At 35.3% G+C, this 27,753-nt stretch overlaps 3 protein-coding genes across 3 annotated transcripts; 2 read left to right on the top strand and 1 right to left on the bottom strand.

The window, feature by feature from the left end:
- The first annotated feature begins 55 nt into the window (after positions 1 to 55).
- On the top strand, positions 56 to 5,988 carry LOC18428212 (uncharacterized). The gene is made up of 4 exons (XM_006837250.4): positions 56 to 451; positions 4,690 to 4,848; positions 4,978 to 5,086; positions 5,491 to 5,988. The coding sequence occupies exons 1-4, from the start codon at positions 59 to 61 to the stop codon at positions 5,658 to 5,660; spliced, it is 831 nt and encodes a 276-aa protein (XP_006837313.1). The 5' UTR covers positions 56 to 58; the 3' UTR covers positions 5,661 to 5,988.
- A 2,330-nt stretch (positions 5,989 to 8,318) lies between these two features.
- On the bottom strand, positions 8,319 to 12,899 carry LOC18428213 (O-fucosyltransferase family protein). Its single transcript, XM_006837251.4, has 2 exons — positions 12,171 to 12,899; positions 8,319 to 10,157 (listed from the first exon to the last, which is right to left on the bottom strand). Exons 1-2 carry the CDS (start codon positions 12,620 to 12,622, stop codon positions 9,074 to 9,076), a joined length of 1,536 nt encoding a protein of 511 aa, XP_006837314.1. The 5' UTR covers positions 12,623 to 12,899; the 3' UTR covers positions 8,319 to 9,073.
- A 7,489-nt stretch (positions 12,900 to 20,388) lies between these two features.
- On the top strand, positions 20,389 to 27,097 carry LOC18428214 (hexose carrier protein HEX6). Its single transcript, XM_006837252.4, has 3 exons — positions 20,389 to 20,636; positions 25,165 to 25,487; positions 25,806 to 27,097. The coding sequence occupies exons 1-3, from the start codon at positions 20,498 to 20,500 to the stop codon at positions 26,877 to 26,879; spliced, it is 1,536 nt and encodes a 511-aa protein (XP_006837315.2). The 5' UTR covers positions 20,389 to 20,497; the 3' UTR covers positions 26,880 to 27,097.
- Positions 27,098 to 27,753: the final 656 nt, after the last annotated feature.

The following is a 27,753-nucleotide window of genomic DNA, read 5'->3' as shown; positions in this document are numbered from 1 at the left end:
AATAGAGAGAGGAAGAATAACCATCCATTAATAGATCGACCCCACAACCACCAGAACCATGGATCACGCCAAAACCCTAACCCTAGAGCAAACCATCTCGCCTCAGAACACGTCATATACGGAGAAAACCCTAACCCCAGGCCACGACCGTCCTGTCCAGAACATCATAGTGATGCGCCATGGCGATCGAGTGGACCAGGTGAAGCCGTTATGGATTCACAATGCTCAAAGGCCATGGGATCCTCCGCTTGTCGATGAAGGAAAGATCAGAGCTTGGTGTAAAGGAAAGAGGCTTAGAAATGAGGGGTTTCAGATCCACAGGGTTCTGGTTTCTCCATTTGTTAGGTGTATTGAAACTGCTTCGGAGGCCATTGCTGCTCTCTGTGCACATGAGGAGCACCTTGTTGAGACCACCAGCGAAAATGCAGTGATTGATCCAACCAAAGTCAAGGTATCACGATCCGAAGAAACCTAAATACCAGTTATAAGTAGATTAGATTTCTGATTTTGATCTATCGTTCTATCTTTTCCTTTTCTTTTTGATGGTTGGAAGGATCTGGTCAGGGGTTTGATGTTGAAATCTGAGAATTATTGGCTGTGAATTTCTTTCTTTTGAGATCCGAGAATTATTGTCAATTAATTTCTAAAAAAAAAAATATTTTGAAACATTGGAAAGAATTGTGTTATGATCTTACTCTAATAGATGATAAACTGCAACCAGAACGATAGAAGCACTACAATTTAGGAGCATAAACTTAAGGAAAAAGTTTATATAAGGATGCAACCTTATAATGTAGAACTACGGATGCACCTCAAAAATCCATCTGAAAGGGCAGTTTTAAGGTTGAAAGACCCTTTGATTGATCATCTTGGCATCGAGATGTACGACCAAGAAAAATAAAAAGATTTTAAGTCTCAGAAAAAATAAAAAGATTTTAAGTCTCAGAAATAATGCATTTTACAACATATTATCTACACCGTCCATTTTCATAATTTTCATATGTTTATAGATCTACTTGATTTTAACCATTTTTGAAAATTAAAATTTTATAATTAGATATAAAAATAGATTTTGAGATAATCCTAAGAACATTTTACATCAAAATTATGTACCATCATAAAATTTGAAGGTGCACCTTACCTCTGAAGCTACGGATGCATCCTTATGCCAACAGCACCCTAAACTTAATGCTTTTTTAATTGTTGATACTCATATTTTGCATATAGACATTCACCCACCCCACTCCCATATAATATTCAAATTAAGAAATTACCAAATCACGACACTCCCCAAATCCTGTTCAATACTCAAATTGGATAAGTTAATTACTCAGGCTGTCCCTTTATTCTAGCTAGGCTAATCCCTTTATTCCAGTCCTCCGTTTCCGAAACATTCTATCCCAACAGTTCAACCTGTCCTCAAGGTTAGAAGTGCTCAATCATTACTTCACTTGATCATCCGTCTCCCAGTCGGCATCACCATCTAGCATAAACAACTGCTGGGACTTACACCTGTGGCCCAGCAACGACTTTTGTCACCATTATAGTAGAGGTCCTTGTCTCTATGCTCCTTAATCTTGGCCCTGCTTAGTTTCTTAATTGCAGCGGTTCCTGTGTGTACGGTAGCCTCCTGCCAGTTAAATTGGTTTTTTTCTCTGCGCTTGAGTAACTGCAGTTTTTCTTCTTGCATAAAAGCGAGGAAGATCGTGGCCATCAAGGTTCTCGGTCGGAACATTTGGACCTCAATCCCAGTTTCTTCCTCTTGGCCCCCGATAAAGCACCCAATCTAAACCTATCCCTTTCACCCATCCACACTATTCGTCAACCGCTTAAAGTGGTTTGCTATTCTAATTCGGTTCCTGTATGCCACTAATTTAAACAGGGCTGCACAAATATTTGTATTCTGTGTTTTCGAAATGAACAAAGAGTCCTTTGACAAGATCCACTCATGTCACTGTCACGTGTCTTTTCGTTATATGGAAACCACTGCACTGCATCTCCTTCCAAGTGGAAAGATGCCAGAACGTTTATTCCTCCTGGGTTTTCAAAAATTTGAATATTTGCTGCACGCGATAAATCCATCTAGTTGGATCATCGCCACTAAACTTGGGAAAATACAAATTTGTGTATTGGGCTTGGATCGGCGCTCCACCCTCTCTTGTGTGAAATGTCCCTTCATGGGATTCCATGGGATGCATCTAGCTTGGTCCTCCCACCCAATTGACCGACCATTCCTCAATATCTTTGTGCATTGAAGATGCTAATTGCTCGTATTGAAGACTCATTTCAGTGAGGGTCTCACGTACGCACAACAGTGCCAAATGTTGTTGCACTTATCCTTCACACTTTTCCATTTTTTTACTTTTTAACCCCTGCATGCTTGGAGCCTTCTAACCAGCTTTGGGCATACCAGGATTGATTCTCTGATACCACTTGTTATGATCTTGGTCAAAAAGATTGTAACCTGCAACCAAAAGGATAGAAAAGTGTGATGGTGATTTGATCCTCTTTGAGGGGGTTCTTCCTCCTTGTGCTACACAAACAGTTTAAGGGGGCGAAAACTCAATGCTCTATTTTCATTATTGAGAATCATGTTTTCCCCCTCAACCAAGTCCCGTACAATACTCAAATTAAAAAATTACCAAATCAAGAAACTCCCCGAATCCTCAAATTAAATTACTACCCAGGCTGCTACTGCCTTTATTCTAGTCTTACGGTTTCCCAATATATCTTTTTTGTTTTTTTTTCTAGAGCAGAAAAGATCAATTTGTTGGTTTTTATGTTGAAAATATAGGATCAAAGATGGCATCACGTTGAGAATATTGGATCAAAGATGGCATTTTTACTGTGTTAACATGGATAGAGCTATATTACAACTAATCTGAATTTTCGTAAATCTAAAGAACCCTACTTAAAAAAAAAAAGTAAATATGTTAGCAAGTTAGGAATTACTTGACTGAAAAGTTGGTTGTGAAATTATTAGGTTAAAATTCCATTTATTTGAGATTTAGATAGATAAAAATTGGATCAAAATAGTAAATTTTTTAAAATAAATAAAAATTGTAAAACCAAAAGAAACCCAAAGGCAACAGAAAAATTCCCAAAAGCTAAAAAAAAAAGAAAGGGTTTAGAAAAAGCTGATCTATATTGGAGATATTTAAAAAATAAAAAAAAAGGAAAATATAAAAATAGGGCATATAACAAGAAAAGCTTACAAATCGTTGTAAAAGAAGAGCCAAATTACATACATATTTTTTATACATTGATTCTATCTTTTTATATTTTTTATGATTTTGTTTTTAATTTTTTTAGGTGGCCTGAGTTGGACCTGAGTACACGGCTCGGAAAGTAGCTGAGTCTGGGTAACTTGAGTTCGAGTGGACTCAGCCGAGTTTGAATCATTCAATTCTACTGATACTCACCTTATTTCAGTTCCAAACTTATCTTGGATCCAATTTTGAGGTGGATTTCTTATATTGGCTTCATTAATTCTAATGTCTACAAGCTCTTGAGCTTCCTTGAAACATTATCAAACTACCCGAAACATCTGACTCTTTCCTTTGATTTATTGTTTGGATCATTTTGTGGTGTCCCCCATATTCGTTGATATAGAAAGTTTTTTATTTTTTGAGAATGTTTCACTTTTGTTGATATTGAAAGTTTCAGCCAAAGTTCTATGAAATTCGCAGCCACAAATTATGAAAATTGAATATTCATTTTATCTTTTAGTTCAGATTCAGAAGATAGTTGTTGACTTTGCTTAATCTAGGACTGTATCTTTGTCAGAGAAATAGTGGAAATTAAAAGGAGGACTCCAGTTGGGACTCCCAAGACCAAGTCAGGTCTGATAGACTCGGCTGAGTCAGCCTTTTAGAGACTCGATAGGGTCTTTAAAAGAAAAGAAATAATAAAAGGAAAAAGTTTATATAAGGTTGTAACCTAAAAATGTAGAATTAGAGATGCATCTCAAAAATCCATTGAACAAGGTTGTTTTAATGTTGAAAAACCCTCTAATTGATCATCTCTACATCGAGATATATGAATATGAAAAAATAAAAAAAATTGAGTCCCAGAAATAGTGCATCTTGCAACACGTTATCTAGATAGACCATCCATTTTCAAGATTTTCATATGTTTATGGATCTACTTGATTTTAACCATTTTTGGAGTTTAAAATGTTATAATTAGCTATGAGAATAGATTTCAGGTAAATCCTAAGAATTTTTTGTACCAAAATTACATGTTATGATAAAATTTGGAGGTGTGCCTTAATTGGATTGTTTAAGGTTGCAACCTTATATAAACCACACCCATAATAAAATATCTGGAACCAGCCAGACCCGGCCCTGTTCCCATTGGTTTGGTTCCAGTCTCTGGAGAGGGTAGGCAAGAAACAGAAATAAACAGAGGGTAACATGAAGGACAAATAAAGATGCCCTACGTGACCTCAATTTGGGCCAGACTGCTGGTTCCCCATGCGTTTGGTTCCAAAGACCTATTTCCATGCACACAATGGCCGTATTGATTTGTAGTTATACCTAGTAAAAGAAATTCCGGTAATGTAATGTGATAGAGAAGCAGAAATATAATCAATTGGAGTTTTTCTTTCTTTTGTTCATGTATTGAAGTCCTTTTGATATTCTCAATGCTGACACTGTTTTCATTAGCTTCTCTTCTGCTCTTTTGCAGGTCTCAATAGAGTATGGACTGTGTGAAGCCCTGTGCAGGCTGGCCATAAACCCAGAAGTGGTTCCTAAAGATGGAAAGTGGTTCCCTGATGTCTCTGAGCTTGAAGCTTTGCTGCCTCAGGGAACTGTTGATCGCTCTGTAGAGCGCGTGTACCCAGAGGTCTCTCTCTCTCTTACATCAATTTTTGGCTTCAGTTTTGCTGTTAATTTGTTATGTTTGTATATACTTGAATCTGTGAATGGTTCGGTTTTGTTGTTAATTTGTGGTGTTTGTGTAAAATTGAATCAGTTGCCACAATGGGAGGAGGAAATGGAAGAGGCAAGGGACAGATACAGAAGAGTCATTCAGGCTCTTGCAGACAAATTCCCCAATGAGAATCTGTTACTTGTCACACACGGTAGCCTCTCTCTCTCTTTCTCACACACATTCTCTCTCTCACACTCTCTCTCTCTCACACACGCACACAAAAACACACATCTAGGTTCAGCATAAGACAAATCAAACAAAATCGACGACGAATTTGTAAAGTTGAAATGGTAATTGGTACAGATATAAAAGATGTGACCTGAAAGTTCCAACATAAAACCAAAAAAAAAAGAAAAAGATATTGTGAACCATAAAAAAGAAAACCAAAACAAAAACGGGTGCTTTTTGCTTAAAAGAGACCAAAGAGCTGGGAAGACAGAAGTTGGTGTTCCAGTTTCACGCATCAAGAATAACGTCCAACACTCGGACACATTTGATAGAGAATCTCTCTCTCTCATATTGCCCTCTTTCACTTTCTTTTGCCTGTCGTTGCAGGGGAAGGAGTTGGAACTGCAATATTAGAATTCTCCAAGAAGCCGGCAGTTGTGTATCAAGTAGATTATTGTGCCTTTGCACATCTTCAAAGATCAGCCTCTTCCCTTGATGATTTTGAGGTCCTAACAAAGAATGGTCAGACCGGTATTTCTTGCTACTATGTAGATTGATCAGAGAGAATTACTGAGAAGAACATGCCACAATGGGGAGCACATTGAGTTAAACTGAGGCCCCAAAAGTAAATTTAAGAAGTGAGGATATTGGATTGGCTTGTTACCTGGTTTAACCATCAGATCTCTACACGCTCAGTGATCTGAGATCATGGGTTTGAATGTTTAGACTGCCTTCTAGTTAGCTTATTGAAGAGAGATTCAATTACTTTACTACTTGATAAATCTCATGGTTGTTGATTTCACTATTTTAAACCCTATTCATTCAAACTATTCGATAAAATATATGGTTGGTGGTTCACTATGTTGGACCTTATTCAATTGAAAATAACTGGGGACTCTCTCTCGCTCTCTCAAGATCTGCTGGATTTTATGAGTATCAGTTTGATTTGAGGGAATTGGTTCACCATGAAATGTGATGGGAGAGAAACGGATAAATACCAATTTGTTTATGTGGAACACATGTTAATGAGTGCTAATCAGGTAGTGATTTAAAAATTTCTGTATAAGTCGGCTTAGTTTTGGGCCATAGATGTTATGGAGGGAATGGCATAGAAATTTGATGTTTCCTGTGATAGATGATTTTTTATATAGTTTTTCTGGTCTTGTCTGAGACTGGTATAAAAGTGAAGATTCCGATGAACAAAGTTCTCTCTCTCTCTCTCTCTCTCTCTCTCTCTCTCTCTCTGTGATAAGACTCCATTAGGACAGTTTACCGACCAACTTCTCCTCATCACCGTCAAAGCTTTTTCCCAAACTAATTGGGGTCAGCTTGCATTATCCACCATTACAACATTAAAATAAGAATTAGATGGTTCTAGGATAGCTTGAATCTGTTATGTAAATGCATTAAATCTATGCCGTTGTACATCTAAATTTAAATATACAATTTACTATTTCTAATGCTGCCTTTTAGTGCTAGCTGCTCAGTTCTATTATTCTATAAATTGAAAGACAGCTTTATGAATTTAAGTGATTGTCCAACAAAAAATATAAATTTTTTTTGGCAAGAATTCCTGCTCAGTGTGAGCTTTGGTTTTCAAGTGTTTTAGGAACCAAAACTCATCTTAAATCACTGCAAATCCATGACCGCCTAGTATCCATGATGAATTTGGAGCTCCCAAAACTACTGTAGATAATATAATCTTTGAAGGATTGAAATGAGTGGTCTAAAGAAAAAAGCATAAGATGGATTATTCTCGAGGAGAATTCTTTCCTTTCTTCAAATCATGGTCGTTGGTGTTTGAGATGATAGATTTCGAAATTTTACATCCTCAATCTATCTACAAACGGATTTTGGAAGGTGGACACACTAGGATTAGTTGGTCTGGGGATGCACCTAAACCCTACCCAAATAAGACTGATACCATTGAGCTAACATTTTATGCAGAAGAGGATCCATCCACACAAGAACAATACATCGAGTTCAAACATGTTGATGGAAATTAATAATTGTTGTTCATAAATTAAGATGCTAAATCAATAAAACTAATGGAAATTCGTATCCTACATAAAATTACAAATGATTCATGCCCGTACACACTTTATTCTTTTACCTTTCTATTTCTTTGGAATGCTTTAAAAGTTAAAGTAAATGTCAATGCTAGGGACTCTAGGTCGGTGACTAGAGTGGCAGGTTCCATTTTTAGAGTTCTATTCTCATTGGGTCTACACAAAATAAAATTTTTTCGAATTTTGTGACATTTCTAAATTAGATTTCACACCGAATAGTTGTAAGTAATTGTGACCTCCCTGTACTAAAAGTAAATGGTCTTATTGCATACAATCCTAAATTATAAATGATGCAAACCCTCATCATTTTTTATACAAATGAGGATCCATCCACACAAGAACAATACATCGAGTTCAAACATGTTAATGGAAATTAATAATTATTATTCAAAAATTAAGATACTAAATAAATAAAACTAATGGAAACTCACATCCTACACAAAATTACAAATAATGCATGCACTTACACAATTTATTCCTTTACCTATCTATTTCTTTGCCAATGCTTTAAAAGTTAAAGTAAATGTCAATGCTAGGGACTCTAGGTAGGTGACTAGAGTGGCACGTTCCATTTCTAGAGTTCTATTCTCATTGGGTCTACACAAAATAAAATTTTTTTGAACTTTGTGACATACTCAAATTAGATTTCATATCGGATAGTTGTAAATAATTGTGACCTCCTTGTACTAAAAGTAAACGGTCTTATTGCAAACAATCCCAAATTATAAATGATGCAAACCCTTATCCTTTTTTTTCTTTACCACTCTTTTTCTCTGCCAAGAATTTAAACGTAAATGTCAATACTAGAGAAGGTGCTCTAAACAAGTGGACAGGACAGCAGGGGCCACAATGTGGCGTCTAGAGTTCTATTCTAACTCAGTCCCAAAGTTAACATAGAAATGGACTCAAGACTAGGTGGATAGGGCGGCAGGGGTCTGCAAGGCAACGTCCAGAGTTCCATTTCTAGTTATGCCATGGGTTGGGGACCTCTTCCTCGTTGAACTACTCAAACAAATACATCCATTCTAAAAACAAAAAATATAAATAAAAATATATAAATGCTGATAATGTTAACAATATACATATTGCCTCCTATAAACAAGGAAAAGATCTAAAAACATGAAGTGCTAAAGAAGATCTACACCATGCAAAAATTTACCTCTGTTTCACTCTTTTTTATCAATGCAAAGCAACCTTCCAGGAACACATACAGATCCATAATGTAGCTCTTAGTTGGAAGAACCAATAAAAAATGAAGAATAAGAACTACCCAAGTTCGCGTTGCCTCTTCACATTCTTTTGCGATACAGTTATTTTGCAAAGGAGAGATTTGATAATGCAATTAAGTTACAATTTGCTTAATTTGGACTTGGAGCATATCCTTGTTTTGCACAAGAAAGCAAGCCAAAGAAAGGAGAATAACTTCGGTCCAGCCTTGAAGTCACCTTGCCAACAAACCACGGACGGTGCAAGAGCATTTGATCAAGGTCACCAGTTGTATGCGCTATGTTGAGAGAGAAAGCCTGGGGTAATAACCTGTTCAATGCATCAATTCCATAAGACACTTCATTAAAAGTGGTTGGTATCTTCGTGTAGTTACTAGGAGGCCGAAGTTTGATCCTTAGCGCATTGAATATGGATTTGCCCGTTTTACCCACAATTGCAGAAACCAAAGTTCTAGACAAAGCAAATTGCGTTAAAATTCAGCAACTAATGCCTCCAATGGGAGATGTAAAATGCATCACTACATTGTGCTCTCATTCCATGAAGTGAATGCCCACATGAGGATTTATGAAGATTTTCGCCACATGCTTCCAATGCCAATGAAAAGCTTCGAATGTTGGGAAAGCTGGATCCTTAAGAAAACTCACTCGCAGAAATGACTGAGAATGGGTAAAAAACTATGAATTATTTGAATCCAAACAGACGTTGTTCTTTCTCATCAACTCTATACTCTCGGCAATGGTTGAACCAGAAGTCCCAACAAAACCTAGAGAAGCACAGCTACAGACTGTTTCCTCCACATACATAAGCACTTCAGGCAAAACCCTGGAAGAGACACACTGTTTCCTCTTATCCATGCTGACAATCTCTCTTGGGTAATAACCAGACCTAATCCCATGCTCTCTGGCCATGAGTTTTTCAGCAACTTTTGAAACCAATTCATCGCTTTCTTTGAGGGTATAAATCTTGAAGGAATTGGGGTCACTTGCCAACTTCCCCAAGTAAGTTCCAGACCAATTTGAAGGTGGTAGATCAGACATTATGAAAATATTCATCAGCTTATCCGAACCCTCAAGCTGAGCTTGCAAGGATTGGATTTTCTCTCTCAAGGCCGAGAAGGTGGCCTTCCAATGGTTCTTGAACTGCCCATCCAGCAATCTAAGCTGAGCGCATAGGAAAGGGACCCTAATCTTCTTCTCGACAAACTCCTTTCCTGCACTTAATATTTCTGCAACAAATGGAAGAAATTCAATTTTTCCAAGCAAAGGCTGTATATAAGCATCGGCTGGAGCATCATGGGCATCAATATAAAGCTGGGAACCGTTATAAGGTGCAGAGAAAAGGCTCCCAAAAGATAAAACTTTGGCTACATGAGCCTTTGAACCAGGACCAAAGGCCTTAAACAAGTCTCTACGTCTTCTAATGTAAGATATATTCTTCTTTTTCCTTAGGCTTTCATCAGGTTGAAAAGAGTCCAAAGACCCATCAGTGTTAGGTTGCAGTGTCCACACTGTTGTCCTGCAATCTTCAGTTACCCCATATACACAGTCTGAGTTGTATTTGAGACCAGATAACAAAGACCCGCATTGTTTTAAGTCCCCCCATTGAGAAGTAAATTGGGAAAGACCACAACATAGGCTACCAGAGCAAGCTTCGTCCATGCTTATGCCACACCATAGTGAAGCAAAAACTCTGAAATCAATCATTTTTACGGAGTGTTTTAATGATGAAAGATCAAGAACATCTGAAATTGAAACGTACCTGCATAAATGATACAGAGTTATCATAGTCTACACAGAACATAATTCTTCAAGAATGAGAATACCATAACAAGTTCACAAATGCAAGCAGGGCAGCATGCCCAACGAAAAAACAGGGCGAATGAGAGAGAAGGAGATATTGTCATGCTTATCCCTTTTCAATAATTTATTTGTAGCGCTTAGTTCTTCTATGGTAGTTATAGGTTGCAGAGAGACAATTAAATTTGGGGTAGCCATTTTAACAGTGGTTAAATTGAGGCTCGTTCGAGTATTTACACATCAATGAAAATTCTCTTCCTTGAGCTCAACAAAACAATTTTTTGGTAGTTATAGGTGGTGAGACAATTACATTTGGGGTGGCCATTTTAACGGGGAAAAGTTTATATAAGTGCGAGGCTCTAAACAATCAAATTAGGGCACACCTCAAAAATTTCACTAGAAGAGGTTGTTTTGATGTCCAAATATCCTCAAATTATTCATCTTGACCTCAAGATGCATGGACATGAGAAAAAAATAGATTTTAAGTTTTGGAAATAGTGCATCTTGTAATGCATTTTTGGACTGTCAATTTCAAGATTTTCAAGTTTTCATAGATTTGCTCGATCTACACTATTTTTGAAGCTTTAAATTTTATAATTAGAGATGAAAATATATTTTAAGGCTATCACGAAGATTTCCAGTATTGAAACCACATTTCTTGACACTATTTGAAGGTGCACTTTACTTTGATCGTTTAGAGCCTCGGCTTTATACAAACCGCACCCTTTTAACAATGGATAATTAAGTTTTTTTGAAGACTTTCATATCAATGTAAATTTCTTTCCTTGAGCTCAACAACAGAACAGTTTCAAAATGTGATTATTATTTTTAGTATTATTATTTTCTAATCGAGCCAACAAAGTCATTTATTAACTCAATTGTCCAATTTATTAATTTCTCAAATTAGACTTGTTCATAAGATATTCTACATTATGGAAATTAGCAGAGGTTTGTGAGTGCCCAAGAAAAATACTCGGAGTGAGGAATCGGGCATGGGTCAAGGTGGTGGCAGCTGGGTTTTCATAGCACTACATCTCACGCTCCATGCCTACATAACCTTCTCAAAAAAAAAAGATTGAAGCAAATTGAATGAATAGGGCACCATCAAATTGTAGCCAAGTTGGGGTCACCATTAACTCTTTCAACCAGGGTTTAAAACTTGGTTAGCCCGACTCTAACACATCCAAGTCACTCAGAACTGCTGGTTCCCAATGACCCTGACGAGGATGACCCAAGTAGCCATGTCCGTCTGGGTGTTCAGAAGAAAAACCATCGATTCATCTCTGACTCTGAGTCTTGACCAGTTAGACACGGGACTTAGCAAGCCGAATTGGACCCACCCCTTGGCTAGTTCCATGCCGGATCCTTGTTTTGAAACACTAATTTCTACCATTGATACCACTGTATTCTTTCATGCTTCAAAAAGAAAAGTTGCCACATTGACCATGGACTCTCCAAGAACTTGAATGAATGAGAAATACTACTCAACTAGGACAAAGCATGTTTAAGCTCAGATTAATTACTTGGGGATGTTAATTAATTTGTCATTTGTATATTGATACACAATCACATACATGCACAATCAAGATTGATTAAGATACATGCACAATCACATACATGCACAATCAAGATTGATTAAGATACATACAATCACATACATGCACAATCCCACATTGTACTTAGATAAGTTGGAAGCCACAACATCAAAATTGCAATCTAAAACAGCATTTGTTAACCTAGTTTTTTCCCACAAAAAAGCAATCAGAGATCAAATTTTTTGCAAGGTGAGACTACAGTACCTTTTTATTAGAGAATATTAGACATTTTACTACAAAAAACAATGCCCCTTTCAATAAAGCATAAATTAGGCATTCAAGAAAAACAGTAGGGGCATTTTGGTCATCCCCTTGAGAGAAAAAGGAATTTTCAGTGACCAAATTTCCATGAAAAAAGAGAAGGGGATAAAAAAGAAAACCTGGAATTTTGCATCAGATGAACAATGTGATCCCAAACCGAAACTCTAATTTCATAAGGGCTCGAAACCCTAAATTTGGGGCAACTTCCAAGGGCCACTGCGTGATGATCCAAGATGGGAGGAATAATGACCGTCCGATTGAGCAAACTGCCGATCAAGAATGCGTTCCTCAGCTCCGATACCTGGTTACTAAACCCACTGTGAGGTGAATACCAGAGATATTTCTCGCCTTTGGGAAGGAATTCTAGGGTTTTGGCCGTTGATTTTGGGTTGCATTGAGGGGGGGAGTTCTTGAGAGAGAAAGTGAAGCGTGTTATAGAGGAGGGCGAGAGGAGGATAAAGAAGAGAGAGATGATAGACAGAAAGAGGAATAGACATGAGAGGGGGTTGAAGATGGGCTTGGTGTTGCTGTTTCTCTTGGGTTTTTTGTTCGGGTTCAGAAAAGAGTTCATCTCTCTCTCAAAATTTGCCTGATATTAAAAGTTCTCTCTCTCTCTTCCAGGAGCTCCTTGGTTTACTCGCGTCCGTTAGCAATCAGGAGAATTCAGGATTCAAGAAACCCTCTCTGGCTTTTTCCGGTACTTAAAAATACAGTCTCTCACCCTATGGAAATCTCTCTCTCTGGTTTTCTGATGGACCAGAGTTTTGGCCGAAGAATTTGACACGCGACTCCCTTTTGGAAAAGTTTATATGGAGCGGAGGCTCTAAACAATCAAATTAGAGGGCACCTCGAAAATTGGTTGTTTTGCTCAAATTTCCTAAAATTGATCATCTCGATATTAAGATTAATGGCAATAAGAAAAAAATGAATTTTAAGTTTTAAAAATAGTGCATTTTACAATGTATTTTTTTATCATCAATTTTCAAGTTTTCATATAAGATTAATGGCAATGAGAAAAAAATGAATTTCAAGTTTTAAAAATAGTGCATTTTACAATGTATTTTTTTATCATCAATTTTCAAGTTTTCATATATCTATTTAATCTATACTACTTTTAAAGTTTTAAATTTTATAATTAACGATAAAAATATATTGGAAAAAATTTATATAAAGATGCAATCTTATAATGTAGAACTACGGATGGATGCACCTCAAAAATCCATAAAAAAAAAGTAGCTTTAATGTTGAAAAAGCCTTTGATTGATCATCTCGACATTGAGATGTACAACCATAAAAAATAAAAAGATTTTCAGTCTAAAAAATAGTGCATTTTACAATATATTATTTGTACCGTCCATTTTCAAGATTTCCATATGTTTATAGATCTACTTGATTTTAACCATTTTTAAATTTAAAATTTTATAATTAGATATAAAAATAGATTTTGAGATAATCCTAAAAGCATTTTACATCAAAGTTATATACCATGATAAAATTTGCAGGTGCACCTTACCTCTACAGCTACAGATACATCCGTGTGCCAACTGCACCCAAATATATTTTAAGGCTATCACAAAGATTTCCAGTATTGAAACCATATTTCTCGATTCTATTCGAAGGTATGCTTTACTTTGATTGTTTAGAGCCTCGACTTTATACAAACGACACCCTTTGAAAAATGGGAAAGTTTATCAATTTATTTCACAAAAAAGTTTATAACATTAGTGGATCGGACCCTGGGGTAGATCCGATTTGGGTTGGGTGGGCCCAGGTCCAAATCTTGGGCCTGAAAACTATTCAAGTCTGATCTAAATATATGAAATATATGAAATATATTTAAATATAGTTAAATACTGATATTTTAATTTTTGGGTTGAGTCCGGGTTCATGTCCGATGAATTTGGTCAGATCCCATATCAATTTTTTGGGTCTGGTCCAACCCGACCCATTGTCACCGCTTATTAAATTTAGGGGTTGACCTTATTAAATTTAGGAAATGTACATGATGAAATTATTTGCTATTTGCTTTTAATACAAAGAGGTCATAATCATTATTGACTGTTAGATGTGAAATCAGATAGTTGGGGATATATAATGAGTGTAAATTTAAAAACAAAATTTCTCAAATGTTGACACACTTCAATCTATTAGATTTTACATCTAATAGCTATAAATGATTGTGACCTCCTTATAGTAAAAATAAATAATTTTATTGTATCAATCTCTTATCTACACCATCCAGTTAAAATGAACAATGTTTTAAAAATATATATTATTTATTTGTCTTTATAGTAAAAATAAATAATTTTATTGTATCAATCTCTTATCTACACCATCCAGTTAAAATGAACAATGTTTTAAAAATATATATTATTTATTTATCGTTATCAAATAGGTAAGTCCTACCTTGTCAGACGCGCCAATAAGGTAGCCCCCTCATGTAAACGCCAATAGAGATATTTAAAATTAGATAATAAAAAATAGGTGACATGTTAAATAGTTCAGCCAAGGTTCAAAAATAGGATTGCCAATTTGAATCGGAACTAGTGGGTGGCTGCCCTAATTTTGCTAAATCAAGAATCAAGACTTTGACCAATTAACTCTAGGGAAAGCTTTCTATGTCCCCTTACAACATAAAAGTTCTATCCTCCCCTACCATCCCGCCTTCAATTTTTTCAAGAGAGTCACGCACTGTTTGATCTTAGATCCGACGTCTCAAAGTATTTTATTTTAGTTTTTTTTTAATATAATTTTTCTGAATATTAAATTTGGTACATGCCATCTTCTCATTGAGGCGCACCTATGAAAAATATTAACAATAATTTTTTGATAAAACTAATGATCAAAATACCCCTTGAAACTTTCAATTTTTTTTTTATATTTTTCATTCCTGCGAGTTTAATAGAGGAGTGGACGTCCAAAATTTGGTTTCAAAATAGTTTATAGAAAAAAAAATACAAAATAAAATAGTGTAGAGACGTGACATTATGATTGGGAAAATCTTAGCCCTCCATTAAAAAATGGACAGTTGGATAAGGGAGAGGATAGAACTTGTATGTTGTACGGAGAACATAGAGAGCTTTCCATTTAACTCTAAAACCATACTTCTATGAGTTTTAATTTATAAGGATATTTTATTACATTGATTTGAGAATCCTAACCTCGTTTAAATTTTTGCAACAACCAAAATTCTATAATTTTATTATATTTTAAAAAATGTTGGCCGAGCCAACTTGCTGAGTCGGCCAAGCCCTAGCTAGGGGTGGCAATGGACCTGACTTGGGACCCGAGGATTTGACCCTATATTGGTCCGGGTAGAGGTTCAAAATTTTGGACCTGGTGGATTGGGTCCGGGTCCAAATCTTGGACCCAAACACTATTCAGTTATGGGTCCGGTAATATTTTTCGGGTCCCAATATATGAAATATAGCTAAATACATAAATATTTTAATTTTTGTGTCAGGTCAGATTGGGTCCGAGTCCCACACAATATTTTCGGATCCGGGTCCAGGATTGATGAGTTCGGTTTCGTTCTGTTCTAGATTCGAATTTAGGTTCTATATCATTTTTTTTTAGTTCTGAACATGGACCTGGATCCAAACCGACCCGCCTTGCCCCTATGCCTAGCCCACCTATCTGCATTTTTAAGAATGAACTTTTAAGTGCATTTTTAAGAATGAACTTTTAAGTGTGTTATTATAAGTTTCCTTTAAAATATTCTCTAAGAGATGGATAAGGGATTTAGAATTTCAATTAATTATGAATTCGAAAATAAAACTATAAAATTAATATTTTAAAAGAAAATATATATAATAAGACTATCTACCTTTGGTAAAATAATGTTACAGTTGTGAAATTTAGTAGTTGGCGTTAATGGGCTTAATGTCCAAAAAACTGTTTTACGGTGGCTTTGTACCAAAAAAGAAATAGTCTTATCATATATAAATTTTGAAACTTATTTTTGGAAGGTTCATCTTAATTCTTCAAAAATACAGATGCACCTAAAAAATTCATCGGAAATATTGTTTTAATATTGAAAAACCCTCTAGTTGATCATCTCGACATAGAGATGTATGAATATTACAAAAAACAGATTTTGAGTCCCAGAAATAGTGCATCTTACAATGCATTATCTAGACCTTCCATTTTCAAGATTTTCATATGTTTGTAGATCTACTTGATTTTAACTATTTTCGAAGCTTATAATTTTATAATAAGATAGGAAAATAGATTTTCAGATAATCCTAATAATTTCTTACACCAAAATTACATGCTATGATAGAATTTGGAGGTGTACTTTAATTGGATTGTTTAAGGATGCAAGAAACAAAACCCATATATATATGTATTAAGAAACATAAAAATAATAATTTAAAAATATGAAATATATTATAAAAAAAAATTGTCCAACTTTGTCTAATTGTTCTAACTAGCCAAATCCAATAGGTCAAAATTAATCAAATATTATTGTTTTGATTGATTTTCAACCAATCTCAATTTGGTTTGGACAAGAACGATTAATGTACTGGTCATGGGCCGACTAGTTAGACCGCCAAATTGACTCCAATCTTGACAGTTGTAATCTCGAACATCACAGTGATGAATATTAAAAGAAAATGGATTTTGAACGGTACTAAAATATTTTTTAGGCTATTTTAGATCAACGTGGGAGAGATGAATAATAATTTGTGACGAATTTGAAAGGATTTGGTAGAGAAACCACAGGTAATTTGAATTTTTATATTTTGATTTTGTAAATAATAATAATAATAATAAACTAGCCAATTTTTCAAGCACCGGTTAAAATAATAACCATGTGGCCTGCACCTTAGAAATCATAGCAACAAAATCCATTTTTACATCAAAATGAGCCAACCATCTTTCTTGGCCTCTCTCTTGAAATTAGGGGTGGCAATGGACCTAAACCAGACTCGAGACCCAAGGGGTAGACTCTATTCTGGTCCGGGTATGGGTCTAAAAATTGGACTTAGCCGGTCGGGTGTGGGTCCAAATCTTGGACCCGAACACTATTCGGGTCCAGATTCAATAATATTTTTAGGTCTCAATATATGAAGTATATTTAAATATAGTTAAATACATAGATATTTTAATTTTTGGATCGGATCCGATCGGGGCCGTGTCTAGGATCCACAATATATTTTTGGGTCTAGGTCCGGTGAATTTGTATCCAAGTGAGCGGTGAATTCAGATCCAGTTGGGTCCACGTTCGAATCCGACTAGACCCGTACCCAGATGACTTGACCCCACCCCTATAATAAAAATTTGAAATACTTTCTCTCTCTGTAACAATTTGTGAGGCACAATCTTAGATCTCCCCCCTCTCCCTCTCTCTCTCTCTCTCTCTCTCTCTCTCTCTCTCTTTCTCTCTCTCTCTCGCTCTTGTAGACATACAATATGCTTGGAATCAGTGGTTTAAAAAACGAATCGGTGCGTCGAATCGGGCACCCTGAAAACCCATCCGGATCGGTGAATTGGCGATTCGGATCGGAAATCGACCGAACCGGTCAGATTAAGCCTTCAAAAAAATCCAAAAAACATTATTAAATTTCATTATAAATGTTGTTTTTTAGAAATCCAATAAGAAATAGGGGTATTTCATTAATAACTTTCATTTTTTTCGTATCAACATGCGAATATTGAGATGTTCTTTCCTTTTATGAAGATTCTCATCAAATATTTATTAAAACTTAACTAAATTATATATTGAAATTAGAATTATTGGTTTGTATTTTATTATTTTATCATCATTTTACTATACGAATAAGAATAAATTTGAAATTTGTCTTATAATATCATCTAATTTAAAAATCTAAGTTATAACTATAATAAAAAATAATACATTACATAATTTATAACGTAAAGAAATTAATAAATAAAATATAAGATTTGATTATTATTGTAATTAGTATAATTGCTAATTATAATAAACATGATTAAAAAACAAGGGTATGACCCTAAAAAATAAATAAATCTAATGTGTAATAGTTAGTGTTGCTAGAAATATAGCATAAATTTGCAATCATATTTTAATATAATTAGAAAAATAAATAAATAAAATTTCATATTTCCAATGTGAACAAATTGATAAAGCAACTTGGAATAAATTCTAAAGTGGTATGATCTGGTGTTATTTTTCTCTCTTAAAATATCTCATAAACTAGTATTTTTTAAAATGTTCAAAAAACCAGTATTAGTATTATTTTGTACTTTTTTAATATCCTATGACTTAGTACAATAATTTCATATAATTATGTTAATTTTTGCAAATTATTATATGGAATTTTATTTTTGTAATTATATATAATTAAAGATTAATTATATGTACTTTATATTTGTATATTATAAAAATAAATAAATATAATTAATCGTAATAATGATTAAATATTAAAAATAAATAAATAAAGTTAATCTTAAAAAGAATTATAGATCATTTTATTTTATAAATGTCCTTATATATATGAGAGAAAAATATATTTATAGTACCCACCCATCCCTACCTAATACAAACAGCATAAATAATTTGGAACAATTTACGGCCATCATTTAAAATAAAAAGGTCATTAATTTGGAGCAATTTATCGCCACCATAAATAATTTGGCTGCATGATTGATCATTAGGGAAGGGCTGGTTTAGTGAGAGAAGCCCGTGAATTCACGAGAGAGATGCCTATTGAGCTATTTGGAGGACTTTGTTGGGTTCATGGACATGTAAAGCTTAGTGAATTGGGTCGAGCCCAATTGGGTCCACTCGAACCGAGACATAGCGGTGATTATGTTCTTCTATCAAGCTTGAACGCAGCAGAAGGTCGGATGCGCAAAGAGAGATTGATGATGGTGAGAGAGAGAAAGAGAAGAAACGCGGGGTCGTGACCATGAGATTTTTTGCGCATCGAAGACAATGCGACATAAAATATGTGTAATATAACGCGTTGCATAACGTTAAACGTGTGCAGGTGTTTGTTTGAATAGGCAGAGAGAGTCACGCGCTTGCGTGAATTGAATAAAAAAATGGCGGGGCACGCAAGCGCCGCGATTACGTGACCCGAGCGTGATGGAAGTAGTAAGTCCGATCTTTTAAAACATGGGGCAATACTCGATTCAGATCGTCTGATTTTAGATCGCATTGACATGAACGATCTCGATCCGGATTGAATCACCAGTATGTTGACACGAGCGATACCAGGTTCGAATCACCCGACTCCGAATCAAATCTAACGGTATCATGACAAGAGCGATACCTGTTTTGAATTATCCGACTCCAGCTCAATTCGTTGATTTTTCAAACATTGCCTGAAATCGTCACTCGATATTAGGCATATCTCACGTCACTCTATAAGTAAGCATATCGCACAAAGTCCAAACACGTGAAACGTCTAGAAAAAGATGTATGGTGGGGAACATTTGCTGTTATATCTAAATATTAATTAAAGAAAAGGATGAAGTTTATTATGTCTTTCGGAAAGCAAACTCCATTACCGATTATTTGGAGGTGCCTCGTTGCCTTCGGATTTGTTCTAATGTAATTTCTTTCGCCTAATCAATCAATAAAACTTTTGAACATTTGTAAAAAAAAAAAAAAATTTCTATAGGGCCTAAGTTTTATAAAAACAGAATAAAACCTCACGTCAAATCCTCATGTGAGACATCGAAAATCTCCATGATGGCTCTAAAATCAAGTTCCAACACCGACAATAAAATTTGATATTAAAAAAATGGTACACGTCTTGCCGATTGGTGAAAACTTAATTTTAGGGTGAAATTGATGCTTCATATGATTTGTTGCAATATACACTATTTTTAAAACTTAAAATCCTAATTTTCTTTCACAACCATAATGTTCAAGCTGAGATGATCGATTTTAAGGTTTTTCAACCTTGTAATTTTTGAAAAATTATGAGATGAGACGTTATTTATTTTGATAGGACTGCAGCACTATTGAACCATTTTCCATAAAAGAAATGTTATAGATTTTTAATAGGAAAAGCAAATATCACATATCCGTTGAATATATATGCCAGTCAGTCAAAACTGGCTGCTTTGGCATTTCATTAGTGTAGAACAGCAATCAAAAAAATTTTAGGGTCCCCCCTATATAAGATTTTTGGGGGGTAATTTCTTGTTCTTCCAAGTCTTTCATTAAACTCCAATGGGGGAGTTTCAAGAGGAAAACACCATGATTCAACTTTGGGAGTTATGAGAGAGAGAGAGAGAGAGAGATGAAGTGAGCATTCAAAAGGGAAGAATTTCCTATTAAAAACAAGAGAGGGAGATGAAGTGCTTCCTGATTTATAGAGAGGTGAGCAAGTTGAAGTGCTTACTGCTTTTTTGAGAGAGAGAGAGAGAAACTTCAAATACTTCCTGGTTGAGATTGAGAGAGAGAGAGAGTTGAATTGCCTCCTGAGAGAGAAGAGAAAGAGAGAGAGAGATGGAGAGGATGGTGGTTGGAGTGGGATCGAGTGGATCGTCAAAGGAGTACAGTGGGAAGATGACTCCATTTGTGCTATTTGCATGCATGGTGGCGGCCACAGGAGGTCTCATCTTCGGTTATGACATCGGAATTTCAGGTAATTTTACTGCATCACTTTCTTTACTCGGACATGGACATAGATGGATGTAGAGAGAGAGAGTTGAAGTTTCCTTGGTGTATGTATAAGTAGAGACTCAAAGTTCTCCTGGTAGAGAGAGAGAGGGAGGAAGAGGAGGAGAGAGAATTAGATAGAGATTTTTGTTCACATCTCCATGGTAAGCATTGGGGTGGAAAGAAAGATACAAAAGGAAAATGCATCCCTCTTCACACCATCCTCAAAGGGGAGAGGTCATCTTTTGTCCTTTTGGGTTGATAATTATCCCTTTCTACAAACCAAAGAAAAAGAAAGGTAATCTCAATTAAAGAGTGTTTTTAATTATTATTTTTATTTTAAAAAAATTATGAGAAATATACTTTAATTAGAAAAAAAAACACTCATTATTAAAGAGTGTTTTCAATTATTATTTTTTATTTTTAAAAAATTATCAAACATATACTTTAATTTTTGTCTTATTAAAAAAAAAACTCAATACTTTTATATATTTTTCTTTTCTTTTCTCCTCCTTTTTTATACGTTTTTATCAAAATAGCTTTCACAGTCTAACTACTTCATGTTTTACTGCACTTAAAATGTCTTGATTGTTTTGGACGATAATTATGGTAAAAAAAACTACCGTGATTGTTTTGACCCGCAACACACTGCAACTCGCTCCAAGGAGTAGTTTGATTAGTTCCAGATTCTCCCACCATTAAACACCATTTCCAGGGTAACCCACTACACCCATCATAAAAAGCACCAGAACCGATATATGTTCCATCTGATTGCTAGAAATTAGATTCCTGTGCATTTTTTGTATCAATTGGGTATAAAGATCTAGGGTTTATTTTTGTGATGGAGATTTGGGTATTTTAGCTTTTCGATTGGATGGGTTTTCATCATGTTTTCATGGGTTGGAAACCTAAAAGACGGTAGTGCCGTTTTTAGGAGAAGTGGATGATTGGGTCGCTGTTTTTCGAATTTCTGGGCTTTACAGCTTTGGTGGAACTCCGGAGTCTTGAGTGAAAAAGTGGTATCTGTTAAATTTTTGAATATTTTCATGAATATTTAGAAAGTTATAGCATTTTATGGAAACTGGTGAGCAAGTAGGTTTGATGAGGTTGGTTTGTAACTCATGAGATTTGATATGTGAAATTGGAGAAAGAATGAAATCTACAATGAGGACCTGAATTTTCATGGCTCCGTAGGTGTGCAAAAATGGGAAAATTTTCCATTTGGTTTAGGCTTAGGCACCCCATCATCAAATCAGACCAAGTGAGTGAATGAGCTCCATAACGGTTATACAATTCCCTGTTTTTTCTTGTTTGTATAATTAGGTAGGTTTTTCTGACTAAATCAATCGCAGATCAAACCATTATCACAAAATGAGACCTTCAGAGGAGAAGAGCTGCTTTTGAATTGCGGGGACATCTCATCAAAGAACACGTTTGGGATCTCTTAGTAAGCCAGCCCCCTCGAAATGGTCAAAACAAAGTAAAATAGAGTCTTTTTTAGTATAGTTTAGAAACATTGACAGTAGTAGTTTTACTGTAATTATTGTCTAAAAAATACTGGCATTTTAAGTCCCATAAAATGTGAGTTTACGTAGTTATCACAACACTTTAAAGACTATGATTTTAGGGTTTTTGTTGTCACGTTTTACGAACGACTAACATGAAGGTTATTTTGATAAAAATAATAATTATCAAAAGTGAAAAAAAAGAAGAAGGTATGGACGATGTTTATGAAAATATAGATTTTTTTTTTAAATTAGGTGAAAATTAAGATATATTTTTCAAAAAAAATTTATTTTTTATGTTTTATTTTTTTTGTAATTCAATGGGGGAAGACCAACCCTTCCCTGTTTTTTGTTTTTTCTAATAATTTAGAGCCACTTTGGAACCCTGGATTTTTCAATCCCGAGAAAAGTCAATCTTGGAATTGAGATTTACTGGAATTGACATTTCTTGGAATATGATGTATGCTGTTTGGATCGCATCTACTAGAAATTAAAAAAATTCTAATTCCGTGTTTGGATTGCCAAGAGTATCTTTTTTTTGGAAATGCAAATCCTCTCTCTCTCTATAAAAGTTTTGAGATAGTTTCTCCCTCTAAATTTTTTTTCTAAATCTTTAATACAATCTCTTTCAAAAACTTAAAATTTGAAATAGTCACTCTCAAAATTTTGAGATAGTTTTTCTCTTTAAAAATTTCAGGTACTTTCTCTTTCTAAAACTAAAAGTTTGATAGTTTCTCTATCTTTTTATATAATTTGAGATCATTTATCTCTCAAAAAATGCTCTATACATTCTCTCTCCATAAACTTGAAATTTTAGATAATCTCTATAGAAATTTTAAGACAATTTCTCTCTTTAAAATTTCAAATTTCAAGTTTTTTGACTGACAATCATGAATACGAGGTATTTTCATCTAAAACAAAGTTATTTTTTTTATTTAGAGGGTGGCTGTAAAAAAAACTAATAATTGTCTTAGTTGAGTGATTTAAAAAGTACTAGAAAAAAACATATCCCAATGTGTATCCCTCTTTTTGAGGATTTTGATTTTGGAAGTCAAGGGTATAATTTTCCCTCTTTTTGAGGATTTTGATTTTGGAAGTCAAGGGTATGGTTTGCATAAGGTTGCAATCTTAAACAATCAAATCTCCATACTTTGTTGTGTGATGCAATTTTGGCGTTTAAAATTCTTAGGATGGCACAAGAATATATTTTTATCTCTAATTATAACATTTTAAAATCAAAAAATAATTCAAATTAAGCAGATCTATAAATGCATGAAAATATTGAAAATAGACGGTCCAAACAACATGTTGCAAGATGTATTATTTTTAAGACTTGAAATCTCTCTTTTTTTCTATATCTATACATCTCGATGTCGAGATGATCAATTAGATTTTTTTTTTAACATCAAAACAATCTTTTTCCAAGGATTTTAGAGATACACCTTAATTCTACTCTTTTTTTAAAGGTTTCAACTTTATATAAACTTTTTCTAATGATAAAATTTGTAAAATTATCCTTCCATCCAAGAGCAACGAAAAAAATGACTGAGAACCATACTTTTTCTTAGTGTTCAAAAGCTTAGATCCCAATCTAGATTGGCAGAGAATATTGAAAATATTATTCTATATTTAAAATCCAAAAAATACAAAAATAAATAAGGTGGGAACGAGGTAATTCAACTTATAAAGATAGCCAAGTTCTTTGATAGATTCACCCAATTCTCAAACAAAATCGAGTGCATCCCTCTAGTGAGAACAAGTCCTAGTCCTAGTAAGGGACCAGGTTACTCGCCCATCAATCCCAAATCGGATGACCAACTCCAAATCCATATCAACAATTTTTAAAATGGTGCTCCGATCAAACAACTCGGTTCAAAACTTCTAAGTTTCGGACCTGACCATCATCAAAGAAGGAAAAAATACGTGTTCTTGGTAAGAGCTTCAAGTTCCGATCCTTTTAACAAAAAAATTGTGCTCTTGATGCTCCAAATTAAAAACAAGGCCAAAAAATACAAAAACCGGTTCCAAACTTCCAATTTTGAACCCGGGATATTATGGGAAAAAAAGAGGGAGGAATGAGCTTAACATGTAAAATATAGAGGTCAGTCGCCCCTATTTTAAATACCATAAAAAAAGAGGTAATTACAAGAACTTTCCTATTATGTATATGATATAATATAATAACTTGTTAGATATTTATAGGGACTATCTAGCAATACCAAGCTTTTTAGGCACACGGTTTTTTTTAGGCCGAAGCACTCGGTTCACATGTTCGACCCTAGCTTATTTTCCCATTTTTTAAATTTAAATAAATTTAATTAACCTCAAATTTGCTATTATTTCAACTGTAATATCATTATATTATACAAGAAAGAAGTTTATACAAGTTGGCAACTTTAGTTGTTGAAGTAATGTTACAGTAATCTACATCTTCCTTTTCAATTAGGAAGCATAAATTTACCTCTTTTTTGAAAAATGCACCAAATTTTGATTGGCTTGACAGGCGTGCCAAATTTTGACACTATCACATATTCAAGCCTACTCTATCCAACTATAACAGGCAGTGTAGAATATCACAACTTCATTTATACAAGTAAAGTTGCCTTTATATAAACCGTCTCTATATAAATGCTCCTCATCATAAGAAACTTGGATTTTAAAACTTCAACCCCACCTTTTGGCAAAGGACACGGTTCCCATGAATCCATGTAGAAATGAGTCACCTCTTAAAAATCTATTTTTGGGATGGATTTTTGGACCTATTTCTTAAGGACATGTAGTCTCTAACATGGAGATAATGAATATGAAAAACTAAATAAATTTTGAAAATTAAAATTAATAATTCTATTAAACCGTTTGTTTCAATTGTTTTTAGATGGACCACCTATTTGCATCCATCTTAACATCTTTAATATGGACGCTTTATACTTTGGAACCAAAAATGCAGTCCAGCCCGCATGAAACGATTTTCCTTTTGAAAAATGATGAAGTTCAATTGGTGTCACACAGGGGGTGTTACTTCTATGGGGCCTTTCCTTGAGAAGTTCTTCCCAGAAGTATACAGAAGGATGCAAGAGGATTCAACCAGAAGCAATTACTGTAAATTTGATAGCGAACTCTTGACTTCTTTCACTTCTTCACTGTACATTGCTGGACTCGTCTCCTCTTTCTTTGCGTCATCTGTTACGCGTGTGTGTGGTCGCAAGCCTTCTATCCTGATTGGTGGTGCTGCATTTCTTGCCGGTTCAGCGCTTGGGGGTGCCGCCATGAACATTTATATGCTCATATTCGGGCGTGTTTTGCTAGGGATTGGGGTTGGATTCGCAAACCAGGTGACCGATGATCCATATGACTGACCATGGAAAATCCATAACATATTTGCAAATCACCGATACATCAATGGATGGATAGTGATAGAGAAAGAGAGGGACCTAACATTTAGGTCATCTCACATTCTTCTATGTCCATCCATTGGTTGGAAGGCGATGACACTTGACTGTAGATTATCTATGGTCCTATGGGTCATAGAATAGTATTCCTTGAAAAAAAAGCACTTTAAACTAAGAACAAAACTGTAAAACATACCAAGAATTTTGACATAGACACTCGATTTGGTAGGAGCCCGCCCATTGATCTAATCCATTTTGTAGGCTGTCCCACTATACTTGTCAGAGATGGCCCCAGCTCCATATCGAGGAGCCATAAACAATGGCTTCCAATTCTGTGTTGGAGTTGGTGTTCTTGCTGCAAATCTCATTAACTATGGCACCGAGAAGATATCTGGTGGATGGGGGTGGCGAGTCTCCCTAGCCTTGGCCGCTGTTCCCGCTTCCATTCTCACTTTAGGCTCACTACTCCTCCCCGACACCCCCAATAGCTTGATTGAGAGGGAGGCCTCTCACAATAAGGCAAAAATGATGCTCCAAAGGATCAGAGGAACCACAAATATACACGACGAGTTTGAAGATCTCATCCAAGCAAGCAAAATCTCAAAGAGCATTTCTCATCCATTCAAGGACTTACTGAAGAAGAGATACCGGCCCCAATTGGTCATGTCAATTGCTATACCATTCTTCCAACAAGTTACTGGCATCAATGTGATTTCATTCTATGCACCCCTTCTTTTTCGAACAATTGGGTTTGGAGAGAGCGCCTCTCTTATGTCTGCAGTGGTCACAGGGCTTGTTGGGACCATCTCAACATTCATTTCAATGCTAACAGTGGATCGTTTTGGTCGGCGTACATTGTTCTTGGTAGGTGGGGCTCAAATGTTTGTGGCTCAAATGATTGTAGGTGGGGTGATAGGGGCTAAACTTGGCGACCATGGAGAAGGGTTGAGCACAGATTGGTCTTATTTTGTTTTAGTGATGATAGGTTTCTATGTAGCCGGGTTCGCGTGGTCATGGGGCCCACTTGGGTGGTTAGTCCCTAGTGAGATATTCCCTTTAGAGATCAGATCGGCATGTCAGAGCATCAATGTGGCGGTGAACTTCTTGTTCACATTTATAGTTGCACAAACATTTTTGGCGATGCTTTGTAGTTTTAAGTTCGGGATCTTCTTCTTTTTTGGGGGTTGGGTGATGGTGATGACTTTGTTTGTATACTTGTTCTTGCCCGAGACAAAGAATGTGCCAATAGAGCTAATGGATCGGGTGTGGAGAGAGCACTGGTTTTGGGGGGATATGGTCAAGGAGTCCAAGGCCGGTGCTGTTGATCTCGAATGATTCCACAATTGATGTCGTAGACAAGATCAATGCCACGAGGAAGAAAGAGTAGGGTGTATTGAAGAAGCTAACCTTTACACAACTGCTGAACGATTGGTGCTAGCATGAGGTTGAATGTGTCATACAAGATCCATGCATGTTGTCTATGTCCTTCATGAATAAGGTTACTTGAGCTGAAAGTTTTAAAAATAAGAAAATAAAGAAAAAAAAGACTTTTATATCGGTTGAAGAAGCTCAAAGCTTCGGCAGAATCATCCCAAAGATGACCAAAGTGGCAGCACCAAGTTTTGCTTCAGTCTAGGCCTAAAATCCGAAGGCTTCGACCAAAGCGAAGCTAACAAAGCTACTATTGAAAATGTGAAATACTCTTTCTCTCAATTATTGAGGTCAAAAGCTTAGATCTCTCTCTCAATTATTGAGGTCAAAATCTTAGATCTCTCTCTAGCTTGTATGCATACAATATGCACAGAATCGTCACGTAAGCATATCCCACAGGAAGTCAAGCAAGTGAAAATGAAGTATGTGGACATCTGCTCTGCTATCTAAATATCTAATGCTTAGTAGTTGAATAAAAGAATAATGAAGTTTCTATAGTTCTTAGGCGGAAACAAAATAAAGCCTCACCTCAAACCTTCATCTGGAAAACACTTTGAGCATAAAAAATCTTTACGATGGTTCTAAAATCAATTTTCAATACCGACAATAAAAATTTGAAACTCAAAAAATGGTATAGAACTTATAGATCGGTGAACACTTATTTTTAGGATGAAATGGATGGTATAGATGATTTGTTGTAATATACAATATTTTTAGAACTTTGAAATCCAATTTTTTTTCACATCCACAATGTTCAAGCTAAGATGATCAATTTAAA

Source organism: Amborella trichopoda, chromosome 13 (assembly GCF_054954075.1).
Source record: "Amborella trichopoda isolate Santa Cruz 75 chromosome 13, AtrichopodaSantaCruz75HAP2 v2.0, whole genome shotgun sequence".
NCBI lineage: Eukaryota > Viridiplantae > Streptophyta > Magnoliopsida > Amborellales > Amborellaceae > Amborella > Amborella trichopoda.
The sequence above is the reverse complement of the archived record's forward strand: the minus strand, read 5'-3'. Positions and strand labels throughout refer to the sequence as shown.